The following is a 23,775-nucleotide window of genomic DNA, read 5'->3' as shown; positions in this document are numbered from 1 at the left end:
AGCCATTATCACTGCACACTAAATGGCTTTGCGAATTAGCTTTTGCTGCAGATTTGATAATGTTTCTTAACGAATTAACTCTAAAATTATAAGGCAAAATGGTGCTTATTTGCAAAACTAATTGCACAGTAAAATTGATTTAATAACAATGTTGTTTTAATCACAAGAAATGTCATGCTACTTTATATACTTTCTGTGTTGTCAGAAGTTAAGAAATGAGATGTCTATTCCCATGTATGTTTGCAGCACATATATTTTCCAAATTCAAACTGCAGTTTCAGCATAATTTTTCAGAACTTAATATAAGTGCAAAAGAAATGTTCATATTTCAAAATCTGTTTTACTGTAATTGAGGTGCTTTCACCTAATCAATTGGAAGTGATTAATCTGCAGTGTAATGACATAATAAAAGGCAAATACCAAGAAAAAAATCTAATAGAAATTTATAAATGCCTTTCATGTGATGAATATGCTCAATTAAGATCATATCCTTGTGGAGTGATAGCAGTATTTGGCAGTACCTATTTGAGTGAAAAGATATTTTCAAAGGTGAAAGATAAAAAATCTCATAAATAAGCACTGAGATTAACATTTACGACTGATTTTGATGGTAGAGAACATTAACTTTGAACCCAGTTAAGTGAAGTGTTTTCCTTCAAAAAAGAATTCCATCCTTCTCATTAGTAGACCTGTATTACAAAAAAAATGTACTTGACTATTATTTTTGTATTTTGAATTTCATCAGTAATTTTTTTGGGGAAATTTTAAGTACCTTTGTAGTGGCCTGAAAAGTCTACAATATTTGCCCTCTGTCCCTTTGTTGAATAAGTTTGCCACACCTGCTGTAGTTGTCCTCAGGATGGAGTCATTCTCAGTAAGATGAGGTAGCCTGTTGATGGGGCTGATTGGAGAGGGAGTAGTGAGGAAATGAGTGCAGTGGCTTGATAATGGCCAGTTCCAAATACCTTTCCAGAATGGCTGGACCAAGTCATTGCTCCACCACTAATTGCATTAGTATACTTGTTTTCCCACAGCCCTTCCAGTGTTTGTCATTGTCTTTCTTTGGTCATCTTCACCAATCTGATTTGTGTACGTGTTAGTACCTCAGAGTTGTTTTAATTTGCGTTTTCCTAATTAGAGCATTTTTTCCATATGGCTGTTGATAGCTTAAATATCTTCCAATGAAAACTACCTGTTCAAATCCTTTGACCGTTTTTCAATTTGGGAATGGCTCTTATTCTGGTAAATTTGACTCAGTACTCTATTCTAATCTTCAAAGTAGGATAATGATTTCTGCTCTCATTCATAGAAATATTCTAATAAAGAAAATGTACTGAATTATTATAAATAAATAATAAAATAATTATAAATTCCACTGTAGTAGAATTTAGAAATTACTATGGTGAAAGTTTTACTCCTTTTTCTCTTGTGGTTATTTTTTTTAATAAGCTGAGAACAAACAATTTTTAAAGCAACAAAATCCCCAAGCACATTAGGTTTGTTTTTAAAACTATGCTTTTGAAGTATATTGCATCTTTCAGTCATTTATTTGGCTATGTAGAAATTTTCTATGTCCTAGGTGTCTCTAATGCTGTAAGATTTCTAAATTTTCAGCTCTGTTTTTGTCTAATAAAATTTTTAATTAAAAAATGTACATTTTAAAATGAAAAATAGTTGAACAGGTAGATAAATTAAAATTCAGTATTGAAGATCTGTGCTTCTAAAGTCATCTCAAGTAAAAAATATTTGAAATAGTTTTGTTGCTTTTGTTCTCATTTGTTGACTTAGCTAATGGAACCTTCTAAATTAATAAGTAGAAATTATAAAAATTATAAATAAATAATAAAATTATTAAAATGTAATGAATTTGTTATTATAAAATAAAATTATATGTAAAATTATATATTTTATGAATGCAAGGTTATAGTAATTGGTATTTTAATGATATTTCACTTTCAACTTTATTTGCAGTGAGCTATTTGAGGTAGACCATATTCGAACAATATACCATATGTTTATTGCACTCCTCATCCTCTTCATTCTCAGCACACTTGTAGTGGACTACATTGATGAAGGAAGGTAAGATAATATGGAAAAAGTTGTTGAATTTGGCAAGGGAGCTGTGTTAAGTTTTTATTTCTGTGATTTAAATTCGAGTAATAAGTGCATTTGACAATGGAATATCAGTGTCTTACAGACAAAAAAGATGCCTGTGATAATTATCTGTGGCCTAGAAACAAGTGTCAGCTGTATATATTATAGAGTAGAAAGCATAAATAACTGGAATTTTTTTAAACTGCTAACTTTTGAAGTGGAAAATCTTCTTTTCTTTTTTTAAAATTCATTCATTTATTTATTTTTTAAAGCAATCAGGGTTAAGTAACTTGCTGAAGGTTACACAGACAGTTATTTTTGTGTGGGTGCCAAGTATCAGAGGCCGGAACCAATCCCAGGTCTCCCAACACTGGGGCGGGCACTCTTACTCACTGTGCCACCTGGCCTCCCCTAAGCAATTGGGGTTAAGTAACTTGCTCAAGGTTACACGGCCAGTTATTTTGTGTGGGTGTTAAGTATCTGAGCCCGGAACCGAACCCAGGTCTCCTGACTCTGGGGTCGGCCCTCTTACTCTCTGCACCACCTGGCCGCCCCAATCTTATCTTTTCTTGATGTATAAATATTTTTAAAAAATAAAACTTAGCTTGTATTTCAAATTTTGTTTATTATTTTAAGAATATCAGGCTAGCTAGTTATATAGAGTTTTCAGAAAGACAAAACCTGGAGATTTAAGTTTCTAATTAGAGGCCTGCAACAGTACAAACTAAAAGTCTAATTTTTAATGTTTGTAGAGTCAAGAGTCATAAATACAAGCTTGTAAGTGTGAAGGTAGTTTTTCTATAACTGTTTGCCCCTTGAAGTTCCAGGAACGTTATTTATTTCTTTTTTTGTAGCGAATGTTAGACTGTGAATCAGATGTGGTCTCTGTCTAGTAGAAGCATATTGAAATTGATTGTGGTAGGACTTCCTATTATAGAGTAATTAAATCATCAACGGACATCAGGTGGGGCAGTAGGTTTTTAATGATGACCCAAACATTTGTGGATAGTATATTTAACTTACTCTTGTGTTTTACATATTTTTTTTCTTCCCATCCAGGCTGGTCCTCGAATTCAGTCTCTTCACTTACGCTTTTGGCAAATTTCCAGTTGTGATTTGCACTTGGTGGACCATGTTCCTGGGTACACTGATCATTCCCTATTTACTGTTTGAACGCTGGGCCAGAGGATATACTACAAGTTCCCGTCCAATTGTCCATTCTTTCTTCTATGGGATGCTTTTCATGCTTTTCCAGATTTTAGGCTTGGGAGCTGGATCAACTTATGTCGTACTAGCTTACACATTGCCACCAGCTTCCCGATTCATTGTTATACTTGAACAGGCAAGTATCCTGGCATTTTCTAAACAGGTTACATTTCATTTCCTAACAAAATAAAAAATGAATAGGCTCTCTTTTGGTTTGGCAGTTATTAGGAAAGCATTCTGTCAAGACTTTTTAGCATTGAACCTGCATGCCAGTGTCCTTCTTTTTATAGTGAAGTCTCTAAAGACAGGGGCAGGTTAAGAGTTCCAAGCCTGAAAGTCATACAGTTTTACTGCTTTTTATTTTTTGTGGTTATTTTTTTTTAAATAAGTTGAGAACAAACAAATTTTAACAACAAAATCCCCAAATACTTTAGGTTTGTTTTTAAAACTATATTTTTGAAGTATATTGCATCTTTCAGTCATTTATTTGGCTATATAGACATTTTCTATGTCCTAGGTGTCTCTAATGCTATAAGATTTATAAATTTTCAGCTCTGTCTAATTAAATTTTTAATTAAAAATAATGTACATTTTAAAATGAAAAATAGTTGAACAGGAGGATAAATAAAAATTCAGTATTGAAGATCGGTGCTTCTAAAGTCATCTCAAGTAAAAGATATTTGAAATAGCTATTGTGTTGCTTTTGTTCTCATTTGCTTGTTGACTCACCTAATGAAATCTTCTAATTTTATTTTTGTTTTGGAAACTGAGTTGTTTTCTTAATATGGTACTGGCCATGGCTAATGCAGTTGGGGTAGGAATAAAATGAAGATACCTTAGATCACTAGTGCTCATCTTCAGAGATGGCTTCTTTTTTTTTTTTTGGTCGTGTTGAGAATGAACTTGCTACAGTCATATTCAGAATGAACCAGAGACGTGAGAGGTTTTCATTGTTGTTAGTATGTCATCCTCATAACGGTGTTGGGAGTGATGAGGACAGCGGAAGATCGTTGAATGCTTTTCTTCATAGGTTCGCTTCATTATGAAAGCTCATTCATTTATTCGGGAGAATGTTCCTCGGGTATTGGATGCTGCGAAGGAAAAATCACGTAAGTAGTCTCCTACACACAGGTTTGAACGTGGAAGTCTTTTGTACCCTACTAGTGTTTTTCATAAATTCAATAACAGTTTATTCTTAATGGTTGTCTTTGCAGGGTCCTGAATCTCTTCATTTTGGGTGCCTTATTTGGATTCTCTTAACTAAAATGGGTAGAATACTATTTATATTCTAATTTCCTCATTCTTCAGTCTGAGTTCCCTTGCCCTACTGTCCCTCCATTCAACGTCATATGGCTATTTAGCTATATAAAGAGAGGGCTATGCCCTTGATCTTGACATATGCCACAAATATTCTGATCCCTAAATTTCTTAATATTTTACATTTCACCTTTAATTATGCTTTTCTGTCCCAACCCTGTTCGTTGTCCTCTGAGCCCTTCTTCCCTCAATACTCTCCCAAGCTGTCACCTCTGTACCAGCTATACTTTCCTCCCTTACCTAGTCTTAGTCTCTTGGTGAGCCATTTCAACTTTATACCCTCCTCTGCTCTCAAATCCCTTGCCCCTTGTCCAGTCACTGCTAACATCATGCCAAATCACAAACCTCTGTTGCTTTCATCACCTGCTTCCTTCATTCCTATACATATCGTGCTCAGTGGAGCTGGAGAATGGCATGTGAAAACATGGTAATCGAGTCCACTATAAATTTGTTGTTCTACCCTTCTCTAATTGACTCTAGCTCTAAAGACAGCAGCTCTTCCAAACATCCCTTCTTCTTCAGATTTCTCCCCATATTCTTACTTGAAAACCTTCCTTCATACTAAACAGAAATAATTGAAGCTGTCTACCTCAAGTTCCCTTGAATCCCATTGCTGTCTTGTACTTCATTCCTTTCTCTTGGCCATAGCCAACCTCTGTATATATACCCTTGATACTCTGTTTTCTCCAGCAGATTGTCTCCACTACCATCCCTGCTGTTTGTCTAATTGTTAGTCTCTTCCCATTTGCTTGGCACAAGGCAAGCACTTATTATGAAGTGTTGGCTAAAAATTTAGCCACAGCTCTCCCATCCTAGAAAGGCCATCCCTTAATCCTACAATCCCCACTAGATAGCATCCTGTATCTCTCTTTCACAGCTAATTTCCTTTAAAAGCCCCCTGTATTTGATGCTTTTACCTGCTTTTTTTTTTCATTCTTTTCTAAGCCCATTGTAGTCTGGCTTCTAATTTTTATTTATTTATTCATTCATTCATTTATTTTTGCCTTTTGGAGGGCAATTGGGGTTAAGTAACTTGCCCAAGGTTACACGGCTAGTTTTTTTGTGTGGGTGTTAAGTATCTGAGGCTGGAAGCGAACTCGGGTCCTCCTGACTCTGGGGCCAGCGCTTTACTCATTGCACCACGTAGCCGCCCCCTGATTTTAATTTAACTTAATTAAAACTGCCCTAAGTGGTCTTAGTGAGCCAGTCTTGTGGTCTTTTCTCAGTTCTCATCCTTCTTGACCTCTTTGTAGCATTTGACAGTATTGTTCCCTTTCCTTCCTAGATATTCTCTCCTCTCTTAGTTTTAATGACACTGCTCTCTTCTTCTTTTAGCTCTGTGACCATTGCTTCTGGTCTCCTTTGCAAGAGTTTCAGTCTTGTCATGCCTCAGAATTGTGGATGTCCCCTAAAGTTTTGTACTGTCTTAGTGATCTTACACAGCTCTCATGGGTTCAGTTGCCTTTATACACGTAGTCCCCGTATCTGTATATCTGTCCAGCCTTAGTGTCTTTTCTGTGTTCTACTGCCACCTCCCTAAATTCCTACAGGACATTTCAGTGTGACTGTTCCATACAGATCTTGTCCTTAGCTTGTGCATAGCAGAACTCTGTATTTCCAAAAAAGAGTGTCTTGTCTTCTGAATTTTTCTGTTATTGTTGAAAGTGCCACCATTCTCCCAGGCTTCCAGGTTTATAACCTCAGCATTCTCTTCACTTACCCCACATAAGCCACTCAGCTGTCAAATCTAGTCATTTCTACCATCACAACATCTCCTGCATATATCCCCTTCTCTCCACTCACATAGCTGCCACCTGCTCACCTGGGCAATTGCACTAGCCCTTTTTATTTTTATTTTTTTCTTAATGTTTCTTTGCTTTTTACGTAACTGTAGTTTTCCTGCAGTATCCCTTCCCATTTAGAAAGTCATCCCATATGACAAATAATTTTTTTCTAAGATGAAAAAAATCAGTCTGACTGATGAATACATTGTATGGTGTGCAATACTCATGGACCTCCCACCTCTGCAAAGGAGTAGGTTGGGAGTATATGTGTATTTTCTGATATCCCTTCTTTTGATTCATACTTATTCTGTATAATTTTGCGACATTCACTTTAAAATTTTTTTGTGCTTCTTTTTATTTACATTGTTGAAATCGTGTTTGTTTATTTTCTTTGCTTACTTCACTCTGCATCAGTTTGTGAAAATCTTTCCTTGCATATCTATATTCATATTCATCATTTTCAATAGTAATCTGTTGCTATCACAAAAAGTGCTGCTGTAATATTTTGGGGGGTATATAGAGACTTTCTTATCTGTGGCCTCCTTGAGTGTATAAACTCAATAATGGAACCTTTGAGTCAAAGGGTATGAATATTTTAATTTCTTTATTTGCATAATTCCAAATTGCTTTCCAGAGTAATTGTACTGATTCACAGCTCCATCAATAAAGCACCAGTGTGCATTTCTTCTGACAACTCCTCCAACATTGATTATTGACATCTTTTGTCATCTTTACCCCACTTTAATGATAATCAAAATTACTAGATATGTTATCAAAATCTGAAAGTTGCTTTGACTTGCTTTTCTCTTATTATTAGTGATTTTGAGATTATTTCATGTTGTTATTAATAGTTTGTAATTCTTCTTTTGAGAACTATTAGTTCATATCCTTTGACCACTTATCTATTGGGGAATGACTTTTAAGATAGCCTTTTAATCATTCTGCTTGCATCAAGTGTCTCCTTACTCAAACTCATTCTCTGTGTAGCTGATAAAAGTGATTTTCCAGAAGTATAGATCTGACAACATGAACCTTCCCCTCCCCCATCCCTTGTTTCAGTAAATGCCAGTGACTCCCCATTATAACTAGGATAAAATAGAAATTCCTCTAGCATTATGGCTCTTCACAGTATGCCCCCTTCCTACTTTTTGAGTCTTCTCACACCTTTCTCTTCCCTTCTGTCCTCAGTGCTACAGTGATGCCAATCTGTTTGTTATCTGCTCATGACATTCCCATTTCCCATTTTTCTGCCTTTTGACTGGCTGTCTCCCTGCCAGCAAGTTCTCTCTCCTCACCTCTGCTTCTTGACATCCTGTCTTCTTTAGAGTTGACTTCAGTGCCACCTTCTGCTCGGAGGACTTGTTAGGCCCTTCAGCCATCAGAGCCTTCTCTTCCAAGGCTGCCTTTCTTCTGTACATGTCTCATGTCTAGCTTTGCAGCAACATGTCCCCTTCATTAGTATGTAAGCTGCTTGAGAAGGACAATTAATTGTGTATTTTGCCCTTTTTTGTATCCCCAGATTGGCACAAAGTAATTTTTTTTAAATATTTTAATTTTTCCCCAATTACATGTTAAAGCAATTGGCACAAAGTAATTCTTTAGCAAATGCTTGTTGAATCATTATTTAAATCATCCTCTTTAGAAATTACCGGCATTTATAATTACCATTGTTGCATTTTATTTATGTTTCAAATATGATGTATCTTTCATGACTGTTTGAAAAATTTTTAGGAAAGTTTAGTCCTACATAAGATCAGTCACTAATCAAACACATGCTCTCTGTGGGGCACCATAAGTATTATGGCCAGGGCAAGAGATAGAAAGTGGCTCTGGGGCTAGCTCGCACATCTGTAATAAGTCACAAGTTAGCAGCAGCAGTTTGTACTGTGAGCACTCCAGGGCCCGGAACAAACAAGAGGCCATCGGGGAACTTCGTTTTTACAGGATGAATGGGCAGGATTCAGGTAAGCAAAGAGGGAACGAGAGTGGAAGGGAAGGTCAAGCAGAGGAAAAAAATCTTCCTTAGAAGCTGCCCTCCCCTTGCACTGGTCTTCATCTTCCCTCCTTTCTGTCAGGTAGAATCGAAATGCTCCGACATTAAACACATGTTTTCTTTTACCTTTTCAGGCACTATTCCGGTACCCCAGGTCAGCCAGTACTTATACTTCTTGTTTGCTCCCACTCTCATCTACAGAGACAGCTATCCCAGGTAACAGTGGCCTGAAGTGTGAGTGGGGATCCTAGGATACCTGGAAACAGATAATGATTATTCATCAGTTCTTGGTACCAAGTTGAGAGCACTGGAGGCAGGATAATGTTCTGGGAAGGAGGCTCTGAGGCCTCTCAGTTGGCAGAATAAAAACCTTTTAATCAGCCAGATTTTCTGGTGTGGAGTATACTGGCTATAACTGGATTATATGCTCTGTTACGACTACCAGAAAATCTCTTTTTTCTTCACTCTTTTGCAGATCTTTACAAAATCTATTGTTAACTTTTTTCCTATCTTGTAAGTACTTATATAGCAAGTGTATTGAATTTTTCTTCAAATTAGAATGCCTTATTTGCCCCAGGACTCTGAACTTTTGTTTTTGCATGGTACAGAAAGTGTCAGTCCTTAAACTAGATGCGTGTGTGATGCAGTAACGTGACATTATTATAAAGGCATTATAGACACGCCTTGTTTGCACACAGTGGTCTGTGTATCGTTTCCCCTGTTAGGTGGCGAGTTCCTCGAGGGAAGAGACTGTCTTTTGTTTCTCTTTATGTCTCCAGCACTTAGTATAGTGTGTGGCCCTTAATAATTGCCAGTTAACTGGTTGACCCTCATGTTCTGAAGCTGTTATTCAGTGAAACTAACCACCCTCGAACTGTTTTGCCTTAAGTTATGTTTTTGTGGCACGAAATTTGAACCTTAGGTTAGGTACACCTATTTGTGTCGTATTCCAAAAAGATCTTAGAGTCAGAGGACCTAGGTTCAAGTCCTGGCTATGAATTGCCTTGGTGAGCCTCTTAACTTGCTGGGTTTCAGTTTCTCGTCTGCAAAATGGGGGGTTAGGACTGGATGGTCTTTGTGGTTCTTTCCAATTCTAAATCTACACTCCAAGTTTTTCTTTAAAAGAAGAAAATCCTAAACTTATATATAAACTTGTACAGAAAATAAATTCCAGTTAACTTACTACTTCTTAGTCACAGTTATTTGAGGTTTTACTGTGTGAATATATTAAAGTTATTAAATTTTTGGCCTATTGTATTTTTTTCTTTTCTGCCCTGTCCAACTTCTTTCAGCATTTGGGCCTGGAGAGCTCACCAGACAGCGCCTGAGCTAACATTGGAAACTACATTTACAACATGCTGTTAGGTGCGCAGCTAGGTGGTGCAGTGGCCTTGGAGGCAGGAAGAATCGTCTTCAGGAGTTCAAATCCAGCCTCAGACACTTACTAGCTATGTGGCCCTAGGCAAGCCACTTAATCCTGTTTGCCTTAGTTTCCTCATCTGTAAAATGAGCTGGAGAAGGAAATGGCAAACCACTTCCATAGCTGAAAACAAAACAAAAAAACAGCCAACCCCAAAGAGTCAAGAAAAGTAGGACCCAACTAAAAAATGACTGAACAACAACAGATTTAAGTGGGAAAGCCAGGACTTACTCTCTTGAGAGAGATGCTGTGTAAACCTTGTATATAAATATGTAAATGTAAGCGATTGTTGAAGCTCTGGGTTGGCAGAGCTTAACAAGACTTGTCTTTTAGAATTGACAATATGTTTTCTTCAAAATAATTTCCCAAGGTTAAATTGACCTCATGAGGATCATTTTGCCCCAATTTAATAATAATTAAAACGATTATTTGTGGTCAAAGAAGATACCTATTCATATTTAATGACTGTACATACAAGTTGAAAAAACAGATTCTGATTCTGATATTTTCTTCTCCCTTTTTAGGAATCCCACTATCAGATGGAGTTATGTAGCTACTCAGTTTGCACAGGTGAGCAGAAGAGACAGTCAGCTAAGACTACCCTGGACTGGTGGTGGGCAGAAGGGAATAATGAAATCACATATGTCACACTTGTTTCTGGGAGTGCTAAAACATTGACCCCAATATATAGGAACCGGAAGGCAGTAAGTACAGTCTCACAAAAGAAGAAAGGCACCTAACCGTTCTTTATGGAGGGAGCAGTTTTCTCATTACCTAAATCATGAATGATTCTTTTTCTAAGAATTTACTTTTAGAAGTCTGATTCTTACTTGGTTTCTTCAAAAAGATTCAGTCATTAATATCTGTCATTGTTAAACTGTGTGTTGAATGAATTTCCTGTCTAGACTGGACTTTTGTCTTTTGTTCATTGGTTACATAGAACAGTGCTAGACTGGCAGTTAGGAAGATCTGAGCTCTCAGAAGCTTATTAGCTGTGTCACGCTGGCTGGGCAAGGCATTGTAATCTCTCTTGGTCTCAGCTTCCTCAGTGAAACTACTAATAGTATTTTCTTCACAGGGTAGTTGTGAGGTTCCAGTGAGATAATGTATATGCAGGTGCTTTACAAACCTTGAGGTAACATATGAATGATACTATTCACATTATTGTTATCGTTATCATAAAATGACATTTATCTAGAAGGATGCCATGTTTAGTACTTACCGGATTTTCCATTGATAATCAGAGCATTCACATACCTCAAGCATTCATCATCCTCTTACCTGAGCTATTTAGTGCCTCCGGGGCTGGTTTTTCTCAATCCATTTTCTTCCATTCTCCAGACTATTTACATGGTTGCTGAATTCATCTTAGTGCAAAGTCTGATTGTGTTACTTACCTGCTCAAAAAACTTTCAACACTTCCCCATTACTAACAAGATAAAACCGATATTCATTAGGCTTACATTTAAGCCTTGTTGCTATCTGGCTCCAAATCACCTTTTCAGCTCGATTTTATCCTTTATTGCTTCCTATACATTCATTCCAGCCACATTAGATGACTGACTCTTTCCCTGACATGGTCCTGCCTTCTGCTACTACTATGCCTTACACAAACCACCATCGAGTCCAGAAGCATACTTCATTCATTTCTGTATTGTTAAGAGCCTTCTGAGTCTTCAGGATCTGCTGTGGGTGCTAACTTCCATAATTTTTCTTTAGTTTCTTTCTCCCCCAATGTAGCTGAAAGTGATTTCTCAAGAAAGTGAAGCTTTTCTTTTATACCTTTGTTCTCTTCTTTATAATTTTATCTTGTGGCTTCCTTACTTGCCTGTGTTACATTTTACATACATATACAATTTGTGAATTACCATGTAGTTTTTTCATCTTTGAGTTCCTAGTGCGTAACATAGTACCTTGGTGTCTAATAACATTAGTTGAATTAAGGCAGATGTTGTTTTATATCAGTGTATTTTGTTCAGTACACAAAACAGGTGCAAGAATAATCTTATTTTTTAAAATGTCATTTGGGGAAACAGTTGGAAAAGAACTGTGTCAGAAATGGCCGAGGGATAAAGTGGATAAAATAATGTAAATATTAAAGGGTATTGTTTCCATTTGGTGATCGTTTAAATGAGGTCTGCTCACTTGTGTTGTAATCAAGACATGAAGTGGCCATGGCATTCTACTTTGCTGGCATCATATGTAACTTTTTAGTTACTATGGCATGGTGGACAGAAACCTGCTTTGAGAGCACAGAAGATCTGGATTCAAGTCCAGCCTTGGTCACATACTGACGGTGTGACCCTGGGTCAATTACTTTGACATCTCAGTTTCAATTTCTCTAATTTTTAGAGAAGGGACTGACCTCTGGTAGGGGGAGTTTCCCTTACCTATGAAATCATAGATTCAGTCTCCATATCCTAATGACTAGATTCATTTCCCTCCATTCCTCCAAGGGGCTGGTGGGGTGGGGGGAAAGGCAAAAAAGCCCAGTGATTTTTGTTTTGTTCTAGGTTTTTGGTTGCATGTTTTATGCATATTACATCTTTGAAAGACTCTGTGCTCCCTTGTTTCGGAATATCAAGCAAGAGCCCTTCAGTGTTCGGGTTTTGGTCCTGTGCATCTTCAACTCCATTTTGCCGGGTAAGATGAGCCACACTCAGAAGGCCTTTAGCTGTTTTGGGTAAGCAGTCCAGAAGACAACCTGAAGGATCCTTTCACAACCATGTTTGTGACGGTTTGTTTTTTCAAGTGTGTTGTGAAATCACTTCTCTATGTCATTTGGGTGTAGCACAGTTTTTAGTTGACTAAAATGAACATTTTTAAGGAAAGCTTATTCCCTGAAGTTTTATGTGAAAGGTTTAAGTGAACATTCACTCATATCACTACAAGATAGCTATAGCCTTGAATGGTGAAAATGACAAACTTAAAGTAGTGTTCTCAAAAAACTATTGTGTATTATTCTTCTATAAAAATTCATAGGGCAGCTAAGGTGTATAGAGTGCCAGACCTGGAGTCAGGAAGACTTCTCATGAGTTCAGATATGGTCTCAGATACTTACTAGCTGTGTGACCCTGGGCAAGTCACTTAACCCTGTTTGCCTCATTTTCTTCATTTGTAAAATGATCCGAAGAAGGAAATGGCAGACCACTCCCATATTTTTTCCAAGAAAACTCCAAATTAGGCTACAAAGTTTCAGACACAACTAAAATGACTGAACAGAAAAAAATCATAGGCACATGAGAGTAACAAAATATAGGATGTCAGTTTTAATAAAGTATACAGGGTAGATTCTTGCCTTGGATTAACTATTTCAAGAATATAATTAATTAATTTAAGGGAATAATTTTTTCATTAGAATGATGAAGCTAATGCCAGATTAGAAATAGTTAGAGGTATAAAATCCATCATTAGTGTGCCTGCTGCTTGCTTTTTTAGGGTATGTTGTCAAAAAATCTTAGAGTTGGGAAGAACTTTAGAAGATGACTATCCAGTTTCCCACCCAGTGGGAACGTGCTTGGCAGGTGGCCATCTATCCTCTGGTCAGAAGGTTCTTTTGAAGAGGGAGCACACAGTTTTCATACGCTCATTCCATTCTTGAATAGCTATAATTGTTCAGAAGTTCTTTATGATAGGCCTCCTTGTAACTACTCACGTAAGTCTGTAACTCACATGATAACCTTTCCAGTCCCTAATTGCCAGCTTGTTGTTCTTCCCTACCTTAAATGAACCTCAAATGCCCCTTCGCCACACTCCCACGCCATCCTGACTTCTTGTGAGCTTGTCATTAGTGGATGGCAGCTACGTGTCACCAGCTGGGTGGTGCGGTGGATAGAACATGGGATGTGGAGTGAGGAAACCTTGAGTTCAGTTACAGCCTCAGGGCGTTTCTTAGCTGTGTAGCATTGGCCAAGTCACATAACCTCTGTCTGGCTCGATTTTCTCATCTCACCTGTAAAATGGGGATGATAACATTACCTAGCTTACAAGGTTTTTATTATTACGGAATGCTTTGTAAACCTCAAAGGTTATTTGAATATTAGCTATTATCAAAAGGAAAAATAATCCAATTTGTCAACTTTTTGTTTTTATGAGGTTACTTTTTTGAACTAGAGTAAAATACTTTATCACTGCTTATCCACTATCAGTTTCTCCAGTTATTCCAGCCTCAAGATCTTTTTGAATCTTGATTCTGTCTGTAATCCATTATATGAGCTCTTCCTCTTAAGTTTTTTTTACCTGTAAATTTTATAACTAGTCTATAATTTTATCAACATTGATTTTTTTTTTAAGTTACACTATTCAAGCTCAAGAAAAGACCCTGCAATTTGCCCCTAGAGATTTGCCTTCAGTGTTGATGACATCAGGACACTTTTTTGGCTATGGCTGATCTACAATCTAAGATTCCCCATATGCAGCCCACATTGCTCTAATTTTGTTCATAAGTATAAAAGACTGTTAAATTCTAACATATACTTTGTCTTGTGTAGAGATGTAGCAACCCTTTCAAAAAGGGAAATGAAATGTGTAAAGATCCTGTCACTCTTTAGGGAATTGACTTGAAGCCCACTTATCTGTAGTTTCTAGAATTTTTTTTTTTAACTGGATCATTTATCTATGTCCAGTCTTCTAACATCTTTCCTATTTTCCATAATTTCTCAGAGGTGACCAGCAATGGTTTGCCCATCAAGTCTTTTTTAAGTTTTTTCAGTACCTTGGATATTATTCTGCTGCGGTAAGAAACTCGATTTCATTTAAAATGGCTTGGTTTTCTCTCTTGACTGCTTCACCTTTCTTGAAATCTTTTCTGTTTTAAGGATCTTCTCCTAGATCATGAAAAGCAAAGCAGAGCAGTGGTTGAGTTTTTCTGCCTTCTTTCTGTCATCTTTCATATTTTTCTTACAGTCATGTCACCCTTTTCTTCTTGCTTTGAGAGTCCCTTTTGTTGTCCTTAGCATTTTTGACTGCTTCAGCTTATTAACTCTCCTGACTACGTTCTAGGTTTGTGCCTCCTTTTATTTTTGTCCATATTTAGGTCATCCCTTCATCTTTTTTATCTCAGGGTGAGCCGAGCATTCTCTGCAGCTGGCTAAGTTTCTTTAGTTCTTTCTGCCTTGTCTTCTTTATCAGAATCACAAATCAGAATGTATGATTCCCAGACAACCAAATGACCAAGCTAGATGTTCCAATATGAGAAAGGGACAACTCTAAATGAAATGGAGGCATAATTAGGCTTCACTTTACTCTATGCAAGGAAATGTTGATGATGCAAGAAGTTTAATTGTTTTCTTATGTACCTCTCTGGATTGTAATGCTTAGGAGTCCTTAGAGGTAAAGATTTTCAGAAATGACACTCAGGTGGCTATACAGCTTCTCAGAAAGCCAGTTTATGGAAAATCAATAAATAGAATGACTTTTCAGCAGATATTACTTGGAGAATAGTTGAATTAGGTTAGAGAGGGTTCTGGGTTTTTTTGTTTGGTTTAAGCAGATGATAATATTTTTTTTCCATTGTGCAGTATTAGCTCTCAAAAAGGAATCTGACACTTTATCCAATCTTTCCAGGTGTGCTGATGTTATTTCTTTCCTTCTTCGCCGTATTGCACTGTTGGCTTAATGCCTTTGCGGAGATGTTACGCTTTGGGGACAGGATGTTCTATAAGGTAAGGGACTTGACAGAAACAGATAATGTCTCGTTTTCCTTTTTTTATTTGTGCTATTATCCCCTCGTTGCTAATTCCGTATCTCATTAACATCTGTTAACTGAGAACAAACTCATTCTTTTACACAGTCTTGGCAGCAGTAGAATTAAACCTATGAAAAAGCTCTAACATGCTCCACATTTCTCTTAGTCCTGATTTCCATAAGATAACTAAAGTTTCTTAATGCATCTTGTGAAACTGGGCTGCTGATTAGAACAGAATAAACTTGCTTCAGAATGCATGATGAAGCTTTATTAATGATTATTCCTAACTTTTAAATTGTCATGGTAAATGATCTTAGCAAACTTCTTCATGAAATGTTTTCAGGGAGGTAATGAGGGGAAAAAATATTTGTCTTTGTTTTATTGTAAAATGGTGCCTCTTATTTGTGGAGTGTGTCTAGCCTTGACTTACCAACAAGTCTTCTTTGCCTTTACTAACCCCTTCTCTTAAGGGAGGCAATTCTCTAAGCCCCTGGGTTATATACAGAGAAAATCTGTTTTGTGTATCAGCTGTTACTCCTGTTTGTCTTTAATGTACTCAGTAGACCTTCATAATTAAATATTTGTAATTAAATAATAATTTAAAATAAAGTCTAGAGAATGGTTCTGGAGTGTGGAGAAGGCAGTTTTCTCCCACTCTTACCCCACAGTTTGCTCTCACCTTCCAGTCCCAAATCTTTATTCATAGCTTTATAATTTTAGTCTTCTATGCTCTTAGAATTATTTTACCACATTCTTGGGGAAATAGTGTCTTTGCCCTTTATTTGAGAAAACAGTAGACTAGAAGAATAGATCTATATTGTTAGAACTTGATGGAAGTACATTTGTGGTCTTCTTACTTGTCCATTGCTTTCCCTCTTTGAATTATGCTTTTGATTTTCTTTTTTTGGGGGGGGGGGCAAGGCAGGGCAGTTGGGGTTAAGTGACTTTCCCAAGGTCACACAGGTAGTTATGTCAAATGTCTGAGGCTGGGATTTGAACTCTGCTCTTTCTGACTCCAGAACCGGTGCCCTATTCACTGCACCACCTACCTGCCCCTTATGCTTTTGATTTTCTTGGGAAATCAGTATGACATGGATCAACCAAGAATTGACCATATTTGGAGGGGAAAAAACTAATCCTGTTCTGTATAGTCTATGATAGATGGGTAGAGTTTGTAAAAGTCAGGATGGGTTTTTTACCCTTGACTGTATGCCCTCACTTTTTTTTTAAAGGATTGGTGGAATTCAACATCATATGCCAACTATTATAGAACCTGGAATGTGGTGGTTCATGACTGGCTCTATTACTATGCTTACAAAGACTTCCTGTGGGTGAGTTATAAACCTTTGCATGCTGTCTCCTCAAGAAGTTGGGATGTTTCCAAAAAAGCTGTTAGGACAGCAAAAGTAGTAGTAGGTACCTCGCCTCACAAAGAAGGGACTGTTCTTGATTCCCTTGCTTGCTGTCTCTTTCCCTGGCTCTCTGTATCTCTCTTTCTCTCTGCTCTGCTCTCCTACCTCCTTCTACCCAATCAGTCCCTCACTGCATTTGTATTACAATTATTTGTGTTCCATGAGTGCAGGAACTGTCTTTAATCTTTCTTTTTTTTTTTTATCTCCCACAGTACCTAGCACAGGGCTGCATGTGATATGTATGAAGTTTGTATTACTCAGTATATAACTGTGACTTCAGGTACTATCCCTAACGAGGTAGATGGGCTCAGGGCAGTATCTCTAAAGGTTTAACAGTCCCTAGTTGATACCTTAGTTCCTGCGTAGCTTAGTTCTATCTTGGAATAGTTGCTTTAACAAAAAAGTATCTACTAATCAATAGTTATGGAAATATAGTTAATTATAATAGATATGCTCCTGGAAAGTTTTGAATTAAATTTTTGTAAATGGAATTAATTGCCTTTTTCCCTTGACTAACATTATAGTTTCAGATATGCTTTGTTATCTGATTACTCAAGTGGCTATATCATCTAAAAAATTATAAATTTCCATGACTCTAGCCCAGGGGTAGGGAACCTGTGGCTTCGAGGCCATGTATGGCCCTCTAGGTCCTCAAGTGTGGCCCTTTGACCAAATCTAAACTTCACAGAACTAAGAAGCTAGAGTCTAGCCTCTTTGCATTGACTGGGATGTTATTTCTGAACAGTCCTTTGCAAGTAAATGATGATCACCTTGGCCTGTTTTGTCAGTGAATATTCTTCATATTGCAACCCAACTATGCAGTGATTTTATAGTATATCTTGGCGGTGGGGAACCTGTAGCCTCAAGGCCACATGTGGCCTTCTAGGTCCTTGGTGTAACCTTTTGGCTGAGTCAGAGTTTTACAGAACAAATTCTTTTATTAAGGGGATTTGTTCTGTGAAATTTGGATTCAGTCAAAGGACTGCACTTGAGGTCCCAGAGGGCCACATGTGACCTTGAGGTGGCAGGTTCCCCACCTGCTAATAGCAACTCTTAAATAGCTTTTTTAGAGAATAATTTGTTTAATTTGTGAATCATAACCCATGTACTTGTAATTAATCATGTTCATTTGACATGCTTTTTTCTTCCTCTTCTCCTCTTTCCCCAGACTCTTGAGTATGGGATCATACTTGTTTCTTAAAGAATAATCCTTTACATGCAGGGAGCTTTTGGCTATGGTAGAAAGATGTGCCTGGGTCTTTTAACAGAAGGATCCTCAAAAGTATCTTATGGATAAAACCAAGAATCTCTACATCTATGTATGATCTAAGTCTGAGTTAATTTTTAAAGTTTTTCTTTTTTCCCCAAGTTTTTCAGCAGGAGGTTCAAAACAGCTGCCATGGTGTCTGTCTTTGCGGTATCTGCCATAGTGCACGAGTATGCCCTGGCCCTGTGCTTGAGCTTTTTCTACCCAGTCCTCTTCGTACTCTTCATGTTCTTTGGAAGTAAGTTTTTCTACAAGATTAGAGTAAAGGGTGCGGTGCTGAAAGAGATCGCTGACAAGACTAGAATCAGAACCCCAAGTTCAGTTAGGTGACCAGGTGATCTCGGGGTCCTTCCTTGAACAGTAAACATTATTAACAGCCCCTCTCTTGTACTGATACTATTGAGACCATTCTTGATCTGTTTTTAATCATTTCATTGTAATGCTTCATTTTTATTCCTTGGACTCTTGACCAGAACGATAGAAGGCACCAACTACCCAGTTGATACTCTGGGTTTTAAGCAGTCATAATAAATGTCTTAGACCTTGGAGAAAACAACCTCGATAACTGCATTTTTGTTGTCTTCTCTGCTCTAACTTCCAGTGATTTTCAATTTTGTTGCCAATGACAGTCGGAAAAGACCTATTTGGAATGTTTTGATGTGGACTTCTCTCTTCTTGGGGCATGGAATCCTACTGTGCTTATACTCTCATGAGTGGTACGCACGTCAGCAGTGTCCTCTAAAAAACGTGAGTCATCTAAGGGGCACAACTACCAGACCTCGAAATGCAGACCTTTGAAAGATTGGCACTCGGAAAAAGAACAGAGAATAGAGGAACAGAACAAAATGGAGTCAAAAACCCAGAAATAGAATTCAAAATTACTACTGGATAAACCCACGCACCCATCAAGGATATAGAATTTCTATTCAGTTAAAATTGTTGGGAAAAGTTGAATGCTGAATAGCAAAAAACAGCTTTGGATCCAAATCCATGACATTTGCCCAAATACATGTTTGCTTAATCAGTGATCTAAATCTTAAAAATTTAAAAAAGGGGGGGAAAATTGCTTCAGTTACAGAGCAGTTTATTTTCATCAGTCAAATAGAAGAAAGTATAAGAGACCCAAATCAGTGGGCCTTAATTATACAAAGAAAAGGTTTTCTATAAGAGAAAGCCGTATCACTCAAAGTAAAATTTGGAAAAAATATTTGTAGTAAATAAATCATATTAAGTATGTGCAAACTCTTACTATTACATGGAAAGATGTTCAGACTTGCTGATTGTTAAAAAAAAATACATTTGGTTGATAGCTTTTATTTTTATGACTCGCATTTCTTCATCTACCTCCCTCTCCTCCTTCATTGAGAGTCCTTCCTTTTAAGAGTTTTACATCTTTTTTAAGAGCTAGAGAAAAAAGAAATTCAGCAAAATCAATCATCACATTAAAAAAAATCTGACATTCCATACTTGTATATTCCTCCCTTCCTCTTCAAAGAAATAAGGGAGGGAGAAGTGCCTGCCTTCCTATATTTTTGCAGCTGAGCTTGTTTTTTGTAATTTTGGCACATTCAGTTATGGTTATTTGGTGGTGACAGGTCTCTCCACTTATACAATGTTGTGGTGATTTTATATTCTATATACTTTATTTCATGCCCCAGAGACAGAGCCAACTCATCATGTTCAAGACAACCCATGATTTTCCATACAACCCATGACTCTTGCAAACTTGCCTGATTTTTGTCAAGGGCACCACTACCTTTCCAGTCAGTCAGGTTTGCAGCCTCTGAGCTGTCTTTGACTCATCCATCACTCTCACCCCTCACATCCCATTGGTTATCAAGTTTTGTCAGTTCTTCCTACATGATATCCCCCTGTCCTTCCCCTTCTCTGACCTCTAAACTGATTCAGGCCCTCAGGAGTTTGTGTCCATACTTTCTTGCCTCCAAGAGGACTGTAGCCTGTAGCCTGGCCCTCAAAGCTCTCCATGAAATGATTCGCCTTCCTTTACAGCCTTATTTCATTTTCTTCTTCTGCAGGAATTCTCCATTTCAGGGAAAGTGTCTGCTAGTGAAACATTCCTGTTTTACCCCCTGTGTCTCTGCACTCACATATGTGTTTTCCTGCTCACACCGCCTGCTAACCTTTGCCTTTTTGTATCTTCAGCTTCCTTCCAAGCACCAGTCAGATGCTCCCTGGCTATGTCAGGGTGTACACAAGCCTTTCACAAACCCCTAGTTGTTAGTGCATGCATGAGTCAAATTGCTTGCTATAATTTTGTATATGCTTTGCATTTCCTTATTTCTGTTTTTATCCTCCCAGTCAAATGTATGCTGCTGAAAGAAAGAAGCTTTCATTTTTTAAAATGTGTATTCTCAGCACAGTGCCTTACCTATAGGACACTTTAAATAAATATTTGTTGAAATAAATTGACTTATCCCAAAAACAACCTAAAAAAAGGACTCATTTATACAGAAGTATTCATAGTTGCTCTAGTAATATCAAAAATATTTGAAATAATCTGTCTGATTGAGAATTGACAGATTTCAGTGTATTTCATATGTAATATGCCATAAAAATAACAGATATGCAACAAATAAGGAAATATGAAAAGACCAGTAACAGAATCCTAGGATCTCAGAGTTGGAAGGAAACTCATAACAGCTCCTGATTGAAGAGGAATCCTGATTAAGTGGCCATTAGCCTTTGCTTGAAGGCTCTTGGTGAGAACTCATTACCTCATGAGGTAGTCCATCTCACTTGGAGAGCTCTGATTGTTCACATTTTTTTTCCTTTGCACCAAGCCTAAACCTTTCTCTCCATGAAATTTCCCTGGTTCACATTGAACTCACACCTCTTTACTACCGGGCCTGTCTTGTACTTGTGAAGTTAATTCTATGAACCCAAATGCAAGATTTCAACTGTTAACTTTGTCCTTATTAGATTCAGCTTGGAGCCTTACCCTACTGAGATATTTTTGATTTTTGGCTCTGCCATCTGATGGCAAAATCTTTAGTTTAGATAACTCCTCCCCCTTTCCCTTCCCCTCTCCTCCTCCCCCCCTACCCACCCAGCTTTGGATTGTCTTCAGGTTTGATAAGCATGCTATTTTATCAAATGAGATCATATATGTAAAACACTTTGCAAACTTTAGAGTACTATATGAATGTCAACTTTTGGTATCTTTATTATTTTTATATGTGTTCTTTTATCCAAAAAATGTACAACAGCTTAAGGTCCAATACAGATTCCAGAGGCATTCCATACCTGGGCTTCTAAGATGGCAATAGATTGTTGGTAACTACTTTGTGGGTCTAGCTCTTTACCTAGTTGTAAAACAAACCCACATTTTTCTCCTCTTTTTCACAAGAATTGCATAGGAGACTTTTTCAAATACTTGTCTAAAATCTTGGTAACCAGTGTCTATAGCATTGGCATGGCCCACCAGTCTATTCTTGAGTTGTTTTTTGTTGTTGTTGTTTTAAAAAGAAAAACAAGGGGGCGGCTAGGTGGCACAGTGAATAGAGCACTAGCCCTGGAGTCAGGAGGACCTGAGTTCAAATGTGATCTCAGACACTTACCACTTACTAGTGGTGTGACCTTGGGCAAGTCACTTAACCCCCATTGCCCTGCCTTTCCCCCTTCGAAAGAAAGAAAAACAAGGTTAACATAGCATGCCCTGCTATCAATAAAGCCCTGGGTAGTCACTGCTGTTCTTTGCAGGTGGCTACTCACCATTCTTTTAGTTGAGAATTCTGCCATCAATTGTAGCACTCTGTAATTTGCAGGCCCCATTTTCTCCCACTCAGAGTGAGTCAGCAATCATCTCTGCCAGTTCTTTAAGTCTGCCAGGACACAGTTCATCTAGCCAGATCACCTGAACTCAATGAAGGATCCAAGAGTTCTTACTGTTGCGCTGCATATGTTGGGTATTAACTTGTATTGTCTACATTTTTGTTCTATCCTCATTCTCCTTGACATGCTATTCTCTGTCATCCATTACATTATCCAAACAGTGGTTATCTCTCTGATCCCCTTTTGCTCCATTGTAGCCTTTAAAGAAAACATTTTTTTTGGTTTTCTTGTTCTCCAGCCTCAGTTTATTTTGAATTTTAGTGCTCCTAACTGGACTCTTGCTACTCTTCTCTAGTCATTTTTTGGCTGCCCTTGCAGCAACATATCTTTCATGTGTCTTAAAAATTTCAGTTGGTTGATGAGTTTCTCCATAGATCCCCATTATTCCTTCTAAATAAGTCCCTATTTTCATTAGAACTATTTCTCTGTCTCTTCTTCATTCTTGAGAGTGTGTTAGGTCATTGGATTCCAGCTGACCTTTCCCTGAAGCCTTTCCAATCAGCCTTAATAAATCTTAGGACAAGAGGTGACACATGAAGGACATCCACAGACAGCACAGCAGAGAGATGACCTTGGGGATGAGGAAACCTGAGTTCATGTTCTGCCTCTGACAGGAACTAGCCATGTGACCCTGGACAGATTATTTAAATCTTTTGCTGCTCCAGGTAACTCTGTAGAGAAGGTGCTGATTTAATATTGGTAGTAGGAGTTTCCTTACTTGGGAATTCCCTATATTAAGGAAATCATTCCTCTCCCTTTCCCTACAAGAGGTCACATGGAGTGAAATCAGCATAAATGAAAGAGGCTAGTGACTGCAACTAGATTGATTACAAGAAAGGAATCCGGACCAAACATGGTAACTTCTGATTGACCTGGATGTGGACACACAGATCAAGAAGGCTTTTTTTTTTTTAAAAAACTTGTTAATTAATTTAGTTCCACCTAGTTAACGTTTTGCATAAAATTTGCCCCTTATTTTCTACATTTACATATGTAGGTTGATAACTATTAAACTTAAAATTTTTTAAATGAAGAAACTATCTGCCTGGAGTATAAAATAACCATTCTACAACATTGAATGGGGCAGATAGTTGTAAGGGTAAGCTTATTTAAGATTTGAAACACTGATTTGGGGGTGAGATAAGATCTGAAATTTCAGATAATACATTATAACCTGATCTGCTTTTTGGCTCTTTGACCATCTAATGCTTTTATCTTATTATATTATAATATTATTATAATATTATTATATTATATTATTATATCATTATTATATTATAATATATCTTATTTATTATTTTAATGCCTTCCACTCTCCCACTTGACCAGCCCCAAATTGAATCTCAGCCTGCCAAAAGTAGGACTGAACGGCTAGGAGCTAGGTTTATAGTGAATATGTCTTTTTAATATTGGTATTGATTGGAGTTCAATGAGAGAGAAAGGTGCCCAGTACCCTTAGTGGATCTATCACTTTGTGTTATCTTCGTTCCTTCACTCCTTGAGTAATGTAGATAATCAAGTTGACTATACTTCAAAATGCAAAATGCCCAGCAAAGTATAACTTAGGAATTAGATGAAGCTGCTACCCATCGTTTGAATTGTGTTATTTATTTAATTTTTTAACATTTGAATTCAGTATGATTTTTGTCTAAAACCCATCAAAAATCCTGTTGGGCATTTTAGAAATGTGTGATACAGAAATCTGCCTTCTTGTGCCTCACTCGCGCACTAATCCTCCCATCCT

General features: G+C 37.4%; 1 protein-coding gene across 1 annotated transcript in view; it reads left to right on the top strand.

The window, feature by feature from the left end:
- Positions 1 to 23,775, top strand: part of SOAT1 (sterol O-acyltransferase 1) — an 85,170-nt gene that overhangs the window by 58,852 nt on the left and 2,543 nt on the right. The window contains exons 6-15 of the mRNA XM_069065465.1: positions 1,972 to 2,079; positions 3,154 to 3,436; positions 4,331 to 4,409; positions 8,529 to 8,610; positions 10,339 to 10,384; positions 12,328 to 12,457; positions 15,380 to 15,477; positions 16,733 to 16,831; positions 18,282 to 18,417; positions 18,781 to 18,926. Coding sequence (XP_068921566.1) covers positions 1,972 to 2,079; positions 3,154 to 3,436; positions 4,331 to 4,409; positions 8,529 to 8,610; positions 10,339 to 10,384; positions 12,328 to 12,457; positions 15,380 to 15,477; positions 16,733 to 16,831; positions 18,282 to 18,417; positions 18,781 to 18,926 — 1,207 coding nt within the window. The remainder of the gene's footprint in view (positions 1 to 1,971; positions 2,080 to 3,153; positions 3,437 to 4,330; positions 4,410 to 8,528; positions 8,611 to 10,338; positions 10,385 to 12,327; positions 12,458 to 15,379; positions 15,478 to 16,732; positions 16,832 to 18,281; positions 18,418 to 18,780; positions 18,927 to 23,775) is intronic.

Source organism: Petaurus breviceps, unplaced genomic scaffold, assembly GCF_028583685.1.
Source record: "Petaurus breviceps papuanus isolate PSGF00001 unplaced genomic scaffold, PetGlider_PUasm1.0 90692, whole genome shotgun sequence".
NCBI classification, from domain to species: domain Eukaryota; kingdom Metazoa; phylum Chordata; class Mammalia; order Diprotodontia; family Petauridae; genus Petaurus; species Petaurus breviceps.
The sequence above is the reverse complement of the archived record's forward strand: the minus strand, read 5'-3'. Positions and strand labels throughout refer to the sequence as shown.